Consider the following 12,901-nt stretch of genomic DNA (forward strand, 5'->3'; position numbering starts at 1 on the left):
CAACATATTTGTTACATTGTTGCAACACCATCAATTTCTCCTACAAAAATTAGCATCGCATAGGAAACATTGCCGCAACACGTTTACAACTATCTGGCTATTGTTGCCAATCGCGTTGTTGCCGTGCGCTTTTTTTGTCGCCAGAAGTGTTGCTAATATGTTGCCTGAGCGATTTTTGTTTGCTTTGGATTAGTTGCAAATAAGGCTTGGCAACAATAATTGCATGCTTACTGACGATCACTACATCAAAATTTCGGTTGAATTTTGTTCAAAAAGTCAAGTATCAACAGAAAATAGTAAGATTTCGATCTTAATGCACGGAACCTATAATGTGACAAGATAGCACGATGGCGACGATGCTGTGTCTTACGCTAGCCTTAGTTATGGGGAATAAACTATGACCATACGACGAATAAAAAAAACGTTGTTTGCGTAATTGCGTGAACGTGTGAGCCACAACTTGGGGCATCCAAGAGGGGATAGTTCTGGTAATCTACTCTTGAGAGTAGTTTTGTGGGCTCCACTGGAGTTGTTGTTGTTGCGGATGAAGGCTCCAGGTATGGAAAAGTTGCTGGTCAGAGCTTTGTTGCATAACCGTTTCGCCAGCTTCTTTTATATGCTCAGGGGATACACAACTTATAATGACCGTCATTTTATGGTGCACAAACTGTTGTGGTCATTCTGCAAGGAGAGTTGAAGACCTTGGTTGTTATGGGTCAGAAGACCATGAAAATGTCAAGTTAGAGAAGTCACATTTTTGGTTATGACAACGCTTACGAAATAAATGTTGTTACTAATTAATGTTTAACTTGGAATTGATCAGCTGTGAATAAAATGACTCACCAGTCTCGTTTCGATGTCCATGTCGATCTTGGCCTTGAGCTTCCGGCGCGTCTGGCCCAGTACCGGCGTGCACAGGAAGGCGTCCGAGCTGCGGCGACCGGGCGTGGTTCCGTCCTGGCCCAGGATGCGGTCCATCTCGGCGATGGCCGGCACGGGCGTTTTCGCGGCCGCATCGTACAGCTGCTGGAGCGTGTCCGATCGCGTATCGGCAGTGAACAGGCAGGTCTCGATGCGGTACTTTGTACTGTGGTGGTTCTTGATCTGGGAGAACGTGACCAAGTCACTTTCAGCTGTAAGTAAAGAATATAAAGGTTGTTTAGTTACATATTCTCAAAAATTAACTATCTACGGCAAAGCTTCACAGTCGACTTCAATTTTAAGATTATACAAGTCGCAATCATTAAAAAACGCTTAGACGAACCACTTTCCACGTGTTTGTTTGCCAACACACTGTTATCAGCAAAGGGGAATCGATTTCGAATCCCACCGTTATCAGTGAGTTCCCTCGCGAGTGTAAACACTATAGGTGATGATCATTTGTCAAGTCGTGGTGCCACTTGAAAGCTGATACGCTGGGAGTGTTTTGGGATTGGTGCAAGTGCATCTGATAAGGTTGAGGGAAGCCTTCTTTTAAGGTTACGGACAAATTATTTTTGGTTTGACATTCTGTTGTGTCTGAAACGTGATACCCATAGCCAGTAATCAATGAACGTTTGAAAATAAAATGTCTTGACACGTTGATATTGAGGCGTGACATCAGGCGAGAAGCCTTAGGATTTTGGTCATGCGAAGAGTGTTTTCATAAGAATGAGACAACAGTTGTTGTCAAACCATCGGGGTTTGAGTGTATTCGGTTCACACTATGCGAAAAGACACTTAAAATCCTCTTATCATGACTCAATATTTGGAAAAACATCTCGTTCCCAAAACCAGCTAAATCTGAGTAATTTTTATTTTTAGATCTTCCTCTAAACAATTTCCAACTATACCGGGGTGTTATTTTAGGAACTGCAATAACCCTAATTACGGGATCATTACTCTGGGTTTTACTCTGTTCAACTCTTACAGCTCAGATGATGGAAGCAGATACCCGCTAGAAACCGTTCTATCTATTCCGTTCCATGATTCCGATCGTGAGAACCTCGCGAAACGGAGAAGGAGCAAAACACGGCGGCGACGACACGGGATTGTGAGAAGACGCATTCCGTCTGAACGACGCTGATGACGACGGTGGCGTCCCGATTTGTCGACGACGTGCTTTGTTGATTAAATTCTCAACATTTCGAAAAACTTGTACATTTTTCAAAGTTAAAGGATTCAATTGATTGACATTTGATCCATAAATTATTATCATACTATTCAAAGCTGAAAAAGAATGAAACATATTCTTGTAATATGTGAAGAAAATCTACCATGGATCTACCAAAATTTGTTTTTATGTCAAAAATACATAAAGAAAATAAAAATGCACCCAAAACAAACTGCCCTGGCATTCAATGATAATCGAACTATTGGCATCGTTTGGCATCTCTACCTCCAAACAATGATGAACTTCACCCGCAATACTTTTAGTAGAACAGCGCTTTGCCATTAAGACCGACAATTGGATCCTAAAATGAAGCTTAGATTGCTGATATTATTGTTCACAGCGATAAAGCTTATTTTTCTGAGTACAATGACCCTTTGTACGACCACAAAGAGTTTAAAATGGATTTTTAAATCAATTTTGAAAAATTAACCTCGCGGTCCTTCTTGATAGAAAAGCTTCTACTTGACAGCTCGTTCCAAGGGGACCATAGTTGATCCATCGAAAAAATGTTGTCTAGTCCAAAAATTGTTTTGCATTAAAATGAAAAAAAAATTGGTTTTTATTCGTGTTTTTAACCGTTGTACATAAAAATTGACATAGGGCTTGAGTACCCAATTGGGTACTAAAGTCCTATGTCAATTTTTATGTACAACTGTAAAAAACACGATTGAAAACCATTTCTGATCACTTTTTTTCATTTTAATGCAAAAAAAATATTGACAAGACAACATTTTTTCGATGGATCAACTATGGTCCCCTTGGAACGAGCTGTCAAGTAGGAGCTTTTCTGTCAAGAAGGACCACGAGGTTAATTTTTCAAAATTGATTTAAAAATCCATTTTAAACTCTTTGTGGTCGTACAAAGGGTCATTGTACTCAGAAAAATAAGCTTTATCGCTGTGAACAATAATATCAGCAATCTAAGCTTCATTTTAGGACCCAATTGGCAATTGGTCCCATCGGATGTCAACTCAGTTAACTAACATCTGCTGTCGGAGCCTCTGCCAAAGATGTCAGAGAATTTGGCTTCTCCCGTATGGGTTTACCGAAATAATATTTCTAATCTCAGCTATCGTAGTTTGTCTGGATACTACGTCAAGAGAGCACGAGCCAATCGCCCTGTTGTTGTCATACGAACGTTCACCTAGTAACGCTACGCTCACAACTGGTGCTGCTACCGGCACATGATTTATCCCGAAACATTAGTTTTCCCCCAAAGAAGCTATTTTTAGGAGCGAACCAGATACGAATACTACGAGTGGTAATAGGTGTTGGAAGAAGATCGGAAAAGATCGCGACATGATGTAGAGAATCTGGCAGATTTGGACTTATCATCTTTAAGATTTCGTGAACTTTTTTAGTCAAATAACGCTTATGATTTAATGACCACAAACAAAAGAACTGGACGAGATCTTGATTGGAGAAATGGCACTGCAACCTTCTTAACAATGGTATACAATGTAGCTGACCAAGGGATATGGAAGACAACACTTTTTTTGTTCAACTTCCACTAAATTATCGATGGTCTTCGGAGATCATTATCAAGCCCTACACCGCCGCCGCCGCCGGAGGTTGCAGCCATCGACCTCGAGCGTGTCCCAGTAGATCGTTTTGGGCACCGTCATCATCATCATCACCATGGGCGCAGGGCAAAACAGGTTTTCGAAAGGAACCGTAATCTACACATAACTATTTAATTGTGGCCTCCTGTCCGGGGCTCGGCCCGCCAGTACAACAGAGGAGTCGATACTAAAAGCCTTGTCAGCAAACAACAACGAGAGAAAAAAAACGCGCTCTTCCCAGAGCAGCAGCAGTGGCCGCCGCACATATTTTTGTGTAAAGTTGCCCCGAACCTGACCAAAGTCGCACTTACTATATACGGCCATCAGGAAAACCGGCTGGCCTGGCTGGCTGGCTTGGCTTGGCAGCATAAAAATGGGAAAAACTTCTTCTCTCTGCGTCTGAATCGATAATGTTGCAACAATCGCAAACTGCCTGGGCTGTGACCAACTTGGCAGCTCTGAAACATGAGTTAATGCACACGGTCTGGTGGCCGCAAAATATATCGCTGTCCAGCAGCAGCGGCAGAAGTATTGATTAACGGGTTGACACGCTGGAGGGACATCTGGAAAAGTTTGATGGCGATAATGGGTTGTTCTGGAAACTGTAATTTGAAAAATTGGATAATCGTCACTGCAGGATGATGAAATAGCAACATTTCGGTAAATTTAGCGTTGATTTACATCATACGCTTCACATTCCTTTGTATTATTCACATTCCAGTAAATATTTTTTACTTTCTCTCAAATTGTTATCGAATTCTGACTGTAAGGGGAGAGGGGGTTTTATGCATCCCTGGGGCAAATTGGACCACCTGTGTTTCCCTAAATGAACTTGTTCTTTCATAGAAGGACAATGCAGTTGTGTTAGGGGAAATAATAAAGCTATTTTTTGCATGGACGTCAGTATTTTTTAAACATGAATTTTAGATACATGGTAAAACAAGGTAAAACAAGGTTGCCAGGTTTCATATAAATCTGGAACATTTTTCAAGTTTCAGACAGAATAAAGATTAATAATTATCTGTGCAAGATCTTGACAGAATTTGACAGATTTTTCAGATTCTGCGATTTTGAACATCTTTGTGATTAACATGGACGATTTAAACTTAAAAAATCCGCGATTTTAGTAAGTAATCATTTCAATGATTTTGAATGATTTTTGTCATTTTAGTGAAAGTTCAATTTCAAATGTTTTCATGCTGCTGAATCAATTATACCGTCTGAATTCTACAAACTTTTGAATTCATTCATATCCTAATAAGTGTTCGATTGTCTTCTACCACAATTTTCCAAATAATCGAACTTAGGATAAACGACGCATAGTGGGCGAAATGGAACCCAAAATCGGACTTAATTGAACGCGGCTGGTTCCCTGGTATGAAAAACAGTGTTTCCTAAAAGTAAAAAAATCCGGAAAATCGATTGGTGATGGTTTCATCCACTGCACGAAACAACAAAGGGTCCATTTTGCCCCAATTCATATTTTTTTTTTACATTTTTTCTTGAAAATCGGCCTGTATTTCGAGCGGAGGCTTTATGCGGCCATCCAAAATGCACTTAACTTATGTGAAAATGTCCCAGGAATCCATTAAAAATCACCACTTGCATCGCAAAAATCATCTAATTTCGCTATTAAAGCATTTTTGGCCGTTTTCAAATGATGGGTCAGATTTTAAAAATCTGAAAAAAAAATTATCGGAGAGATCAGAAAATTTTACATAAAAATGACGATTTGCACTTGATAGTTTGACACATTTATGTTGATAAAAATAAAAATTATGTTAAAGGCAGTTTATTCTGCGTTTGGGAAAATTGGCCCAAAACTGATTCTTCAATCGTTTTATTTAGTTAATTTCTATATCAACATAAATGTGTCAAACTATCAAGTGCAAATCGCCATTCTCTTATGTAAAATAACAAGACAGTGACTGTAAAGATCGTGAAGTCTCCATAATGGCGTTATAAAAACAATGGATTGTGAATGAGTAGAAAGTTTAATTAAACATTAAGTGCTGAAGTCAGGAGTTTAGCTAGGATTATGGTTCAAGGAGAAGGGGAGAAGGGTGGGTGAGGGGGGGTGGGGGGAGGGTTTCATACCGGAAGTCACAGCTCTGGCTACGGGCCTGGCTTAGGCAGTTTGAAGTTGATAAATTGAAGGTTTATGCACTGTCATAATGTTAGTTCGAAGAACAGATTCATAAAGAACCGTCACTAAAACTGAACAAAAATACTTTTAAAAAATTCTCCAGCGTAAAACAACGGTAAAACAATGGTTAACGGTTCATTTTGTCACAAATCGGCGGCGACACACACAGGGACCGTCAGTCACACCAAAATGGCACTGTTGATATCCAGGCCCGTTTTTCCCTTCGATACATCATTGCTGAGCTGCATGCTGCAACGTGATGGAATTTTTTTCTTCTCCTCTTCGTTTGTGCAAGCTAATTTGGTAGCTGCTGCGCGACAACATAACAAGTGCGCGTTCAACCGCGCTGGTGGCGGCGATCCTTCTGTGATGCTCTTTTTTTTGCTACTCTCGGAAAAGTTAACGACCTCGTTTGGATTGGTTATTTTGCTGGGCTCGTCGTGTGTTCAAAACAGAACTCGAGAGTGAGGTCGTCGAAACGAGATCCAATTTTACATCTGATCCCAAAGTCGGTCGGGTAGTCGTAGTAAAGTGGAGCGGTTAGTGTTTGTTTATCTTTATGGGGTAAATTCACTTTAGATTATACTTTTTTGGGGGAAATAATAAATATGAAGAGTTTTTGTATGTACCCAATGGCTGAAACAGAGGCATAAAAACATAACTTATTACACTAGAGCGTATATGGAGTGGCTGTTACACAGTCCGACAAGATTTTATCTCTGAGATCAAAGAATGTGCGCATATTGGAATTTATTCTGTTGCATCCATATATGCATACAAAACTGCTCACAATGGTAACATTTTAATACTTACAATTTTGAGAAATATTTTATTGTCCCAGAGATTTTCTCTCATTTTCTAAATGGTTACCAAACAATATGCTAGCCAAAACATAGTTTTAAAAAGCTGAAAATATTATCAATAAAACTTAATCATCGTGGCTCAACATGCCAAATTATTAAAAAGGAAACACAAAATCAGCTGGTGACTGCTTTTATCTTGTCGGACCGTGTTATTAGTTCATGAGGAAACGAGAAACTGTCTACATTGCTCTGCCATCGTCCAGTGAAAGCATATTTCACAGGATGATTTAAAACTGTTCCGCTCTAATGCATTGCTGCTCATTTGCTTTACAAATTAGAGTATTCTGGTCGCTCGTGGTGCTCCATCACATCGTCCCACTCTCTGCATCTGTTGTGTGTGTGTTTTAGTTTTTTTTGGGTAGTCACCCCAAATTTTCGTCACGGACAGGTCACACGGTAAAAAATGAGTATCGAGATAATCATCTCGATGAGTGACATCGCACACTGATTGGAGCAAGTTCAAGTTTAGGATTTCTGGTTTCATTTTAACAGTGCAAACAAGCCTTGGCAGTAAGGTCTGACATCCATCAAGAAGAAACAACTGTTAGTGGTTGTGGGTTAGAAAATTAATTACATCAAACACTCATATCGTGGTTAAACTTTATTGTAGTGCCACTTGAGCAGACTTTTGTGTGTACAGTTTACGCCAAACAACAATTTACGAAAGTGGTGGCACTTGTTAATGGTGCGGCGGTACACAAGCTCAGTGTGAATTGAATTGCAAATTTGGGCACTTCAGTAAAGAAGGGACACGCATGGCTTTGTTTGCAGTGAGAAAATTTTGTCCCAACCAGTAGCACCAATTAACACTTATTAGTTTGGGAACTTCAAGTGGCTTAATTCGGGCGCACATGAGTGAGTTTGAATTGAAAAAATAGAACATTAGCATATCCAACCGGCTCAACCCACCATGACTATGAGTTTGTCTTCACAGCTCACCTTCTGATGATTGTCAGCACAATGCCACACGATAGAAGACATCCGCTCGAAAATGGTCATTATTTATAACCCCCATTTCGTGAAAATGCGTTCAAGGCAGAACAGCCGCGGTAAAGTCATTTGGAACCGTGTGCCAGCATCTTGTGACATGTTAGCAGGAAATGTGCTAATCAATGGAATTAAAATTCTTTGCGCATCGAGCGGTTTGGAAACATTGAACATCGTTTAGTGACGATCTCTTGCGTGGTTCGTTGCAAGCACTTCGAAATTTAATCTGCAATATTTATGCTTCTACCTAAAGTCAAATTTGCTAACGCAGTTTTTCCAAACTCGTCGTCGAAAATTCTACACCATCGAAAGAATGCATTAAACTGAATATTTCATGAGCAATTCGGCCGGCATACAAATTGATAAAAACGATCCTGGCCCAAGTTTCGACAATATCCGCTCGGGAACCAGCAAAAGCCGCACCGCAGTAATTCCATCAATAAATGCTTGGGAGTCAATAAGGAGTAGGTACCATGTGTGTCCCGCTTGAGGGCCCAAGTATTACAATATTAAACCCTGATTATCAGAAAAAAGGACAAAGACCATCTTGTCGATTTTTTGGATACACGCTTTTTTTCTCATTCCTTTTGGACGGATAAATTATTCATCGTCACTTACGGGGCCGGGGCGGGGAAAAAATCGTTTCATCCTTACCGTTTGCTTCCTTCAAACATCATCGGCAGTTTGCAACAGTTTCTAGTTTCTGCTGTTGCTTTTCTTTGAAAATACCGATGTGTTTGGTTGGCTAGGGTGGTCATTTCATATCGGGCCAATCTTTTGTTTAGATATCTCCTAGGAGACGGCATAACGCTGGCCTTTCAAAAACGACTTCAAGTTATTCACTAAGTGTCTAAGTCTTGTTTGTTGCTACATTACACTTCCATTATTCTTTTTCGTAAGCACATCTATTGTTAATAATAGTGTTCGCAGATTATTAAACAGCCTGGATGTCCTTTTGTAAAAAGTTTGTTGTATTTGACATACGCATTTGTTCATTGTTTCAATAAATATGATTGCAGAGTTGCCAAATAGTTAAAATTGGATTGGAATTTTAGGAGTTATCTTGATGTAAAGTCAATCAATTTTACTGAAGTGATCTTGACTTTGTAAAAGGTTGCCGTATGTCTCATATCTGTTCCATATTATGAATTATTTGATAATTCCTACAATTCCAGTTAGACAGATAACGAAACGAACTGTTGGACCACCCTGGCCCAAATCTTACAATCTTCTTCCCTTGGAAAGAAAGTGTTGATTACTTCTGGGTTGGTTCTTGTTGGGCACTCCAGGTTTGTGTTTCGAGACCAGCTCAAGAGATTCTACCTCAAAACATAGAATGGAATAAAAAAAAAAAAGAAAAATGCCTCAAATTTCTCGCAGCAATCTTCAGGCCACGGATTTAGGCGAGACACGGCGGTTGTTTGTGTGTGGGAACCAGCCCATTGAAACGAACGGATCAATGTGCTGCGAAAAATCCGAAGAAAATGAAGCATAAGATAAATTCACTGCAATCATACACTCGCTGCTTGCCCGGAGTGGCAGATCATCAAGTTTGATTTTTTTGCCAGACTCAGAAAGGAAGTGTATTGTTGAGATGATGGGCCGTGATGTAGAGTCTGTTACTTTTTTTTTTCTTCAAATTGAGAACTTTTCTTATTTCCTCGAATCAAAGCAATATTGAAGTCACAAAATTTATTTTTACTTTCAACCATGCAAAAGTTTATCACACCAAAAGTTCCACAATCAGACCGGCAATGCTCGCCGCACTCCTGTGTGTAATTTACGAACCTGCAGTGAAACCTTCTCGTCGCAGCCAATGGGAAGGGCACGCGCATACGTACAGTTATTTTTCGGAGGGCATTTACTCCAAACGCGCGTATGCTTACACTCTCTCCCACTCCATGTGGTGGCGCGGGGTGGCTTAATCGCCTCTCCATCTTCCGAACTAGGAAGGTAATCCCACGCACGAAAGGAAAACCAATAATAAGATAAAGGTATTTTCGGTCGGGACACCGTGCAGGGTGGAATGGGATTTGCTTGGTTTTGCATTATTTTTGGAGTTTTTTGTTTTCGGTTTCATTCGAGAAAAACCCCGTTTTATTGTTGGACCATAAATAAAAAAGGGCACGCAATCTAACAAACACGTTATGTTCGGCTGATCATGATGTGCCTTATCTCAAAGTTTGGTTGAATTTGGTTGCTGGAGTCACGAGTTATATTTAAAAATGTTTACAGAAGTCTGGCATAAACGTGTGTCAAACTCGTTCTGACTAAAATCCCTTTGGTCAGCTGTCGCACTTGCACCAATTTTCAGGGTGTGTCAAGATAGCACGATCAGATTGAAATTTGAAGAGTGACACGATTCACTGAGTTTTTCCGGGTTTTCTTGAATTTCTCAGAATTTAGTCAAAGAGTGAGACGTTGAAATCTGCACAAAATTGCGTCCAAATTTGTCGACGTGCGACAAAATAGCACGATCACAACTTGTTGCTTCAATAAATAAAGAGTGGATTCGCTAATTCGAATGGAACAGCATTCGAATGAGTAAATCCTAATTCGATAATTGGAACAACTGACAGCTGTCAACGGCTTTAAACAACGTGTTTGAAAATCGTCGTACACTGGGTTTAAAATGTCAACATCAGTTTGACGACTGATTATGAGATTTGAGTGCTTTTTAATTCAAATACGTTCGAATTAGCGAACATTCGAGGAAGCGACAATTCGACGGCAACATTTTAAAAGGCAGCATGTACATTTTGACACTTTGTGGTTTATTGCATATTCTAAAATTACTCCTAATATGCTACCTCTCCACCAAAAATGAGCAAAAGTTACTTTAGTAAAATCTGTTAAATTATGATTTTCAATAAAGTAACATAAACAAAATCTCTGGCAGCAGTAGTGCCTGTTTATACAGTCCTGGAAACCTGCCAAATAAAAGTCTACATGAACCTCGTAAAATGTTGGCGCCAAATTAACGAATGCGTTCTGAAACAGTTTTTTTTACGTTTTTCCCATACAAACTCAAAATTGCCAGGGGAAAGAGGTCCCTGTGGTCAAAATAAGTTCGAATTTTGGAATGTAGTCTATTGATTGCAGAAGGTTTTACAAGGACCCCAAAGGTCGAATCAATGCCGTAATAAAATTTCAATTTTCGTAATTTTTGTTCAAAGAATGTTTTCTTTACAATATGTATTTATCAAATGTGGTTACGCTATGATTCAAATAGGAGTTCTAATACATGTAAATATAAGTATAAAAAAATAAATAAATATAAGTATATAACTATCATCCCTATTATAATTGTCAAATCTCTTTTAAAATATGATTATGACGTTATTGTTCTCAAAAGCTGCTTCTGAAAAGCATTATTCTTTTTAGAATCATCGAAAGATTACAAAGATCAAGTCTTTCAAATTTCAATGAAATATGCAAAGGATGGCTTTTTCCCGCCACCTTTCCAAGAACGGTTACGGCGGCTTTCGGTCGTAATCCTCCGGCGTTTTCTTTCCCATTTTCCCAGCCGGGTGCTAAGAAAGTTCAAATAACGCTTCATCAAACTCAGTCACACATTCAAATTATGCCGCACTCTTCCACCGAATGCCAGGTCCAAACCATCACCTCAAGGTGTGAACGTTGGCTTGGACTTGAAAGCACTTTGAGATGGGGGGAACAAAAAATGAGCGAACGGACGGATTAATACCTAGGTGCATCGCAGTCGGACGAAAATGAAATCTGACACCAAAGACACGAAGAAAGAGGCCCTAATTCGAGCGTCCATCGAAATGCAACGTAACGTACGGTTATTGCGGTGGAGAAGCTTCCCAAGCTTTCGGAAGTGAGCTGAACCATACGGAGCCGCCCCGTCACGTGTCCCACAAAAGTGATTGATAACAGATCGATATTGGGCGGAGGCAATAAAAATGTGAGACGCCACCGACAGAAGCGAACAATGAGACGATTCGGTGGAACTGCTGCTTATCAACATCAAACGCTTCTGGTAGCGCACCATTCAGTGACATTGATGCCATGGTAATTGATTTTTTTTAATACTCTAGCAATATGCCTGTTTACGATGCGTACACACTAATGGGCTGGAGGCCGGTGAAGGTTAATGAAACGTCGATAAAAACGTGACAGACAGAAGCAGTCCCTTGCAGTGGCAATGGGTTTATTTTAAGTTCTTTGTTAGATTTTAGAGTTGAATGAATAGCGTAATAAAATTTTAATTTATGTCATTTCAGTTTGAATAATGTCTCTTTGAAATAATTGTTCATCAATTGAGGTTACGAAATAAATTAAACTCGAATTCTGCGATCTAAGAAGACCCTGAAAACAAAACAAACCATCCTTTTTAACGACCCCCAGGTCTTTTGTGGTCTCTATAGAGCTTTATGACGTTTCGCGTACGCACACTAGCGCACCATTTGATTTTGCTGGCTGACAAAATTTAACCTCACTTTAGTTTCGTGTACGTACACGCAATACATACGCACGTAGATTACTCTATTGCAAGTTTCTGCTCGAACCTAGAGGTCCAAAGGCACATGAAAATCAATTCCCATAGTCGTGAATTGTGTTCATGAATTTGAGAACCACGAAGGAATTTATTCATGAGTATGGTGGTGAATATATTCGTGGTTCTTAACAAATTCATGAACACAATTCACATTTTTTTTCCGTGTGGGAGAGCACACACACCTCTTCCAACTCCAAGGAACCTTCCACCCCAGGGTTCGAACTGACGACCTCAGCCGGAGGTTTGGTGTGTTGTTTGTCCTTATATGGGGGAGACGACTCCTACGCACCTGGAATGACTTAACGGCCTAACAACAACTTATGCTGTGACAGACGTTTTACTTCCCCATCCGATGGAAGGCAGTAGTAGAAGGAAATCGATCCCATGTTCATCTGTTTAAGAACCAAACATGGATTTCCAGCTGCTGGAAAAATCTCAAATGATACTTATTCGAGTACACTGTCCTGTTCGGGTTGTCACCGTACCCCCTTCATTTTGTCACTCCGCATCATGCATCACACTGCACTGGGCTCCACAATGCATGAGAAACTTTCGGAACGCCGCCACGCCGCGCCGTTGGGTACGACGTCTGGCATCAATGAATGCTGGCTGGCTGCTGCCCACACGAAACTGAAGGTTTTTCACTTTTTTATTTATTTCTCCACTTGA

General features: G+C 40.1%; 1 protein-coding gene across 1 annotated transcript in view; it reads right to left on the reverse strand.

The window, feature by feature from the left end:
* Window positions 1–12,901, reverse strand: part of LOC120427714 (mucin-19-like) — a 48,207-nt gene that overhangs the window by 17,501 nt on the left and 17,805 nt on the right. The window contains exon 2 of the mRNA XM_039592613.2: window positions 844–1,133. Within this exon, the coding sequence (XP_039448547.1) occupies window positions 844–1,133 (290 nt within the window). The remainder of the gene's footprint in view (window positions 1–843; window positions 1,134–12,901) is intronic.

This window comes from Culex pipiens, chromosome 1, assembly GCF_016801865.2.
Source record: "Culex pipiens pallens isolate TS chromosome 1, TS_CPP_V2, whole genome shotgun sequence".
Lineage (NCBI taxonomy): Eukaryota > Metazoa > Arthropoda > Insecta > Diptera > Culicidae > Culex > Culex pipiens.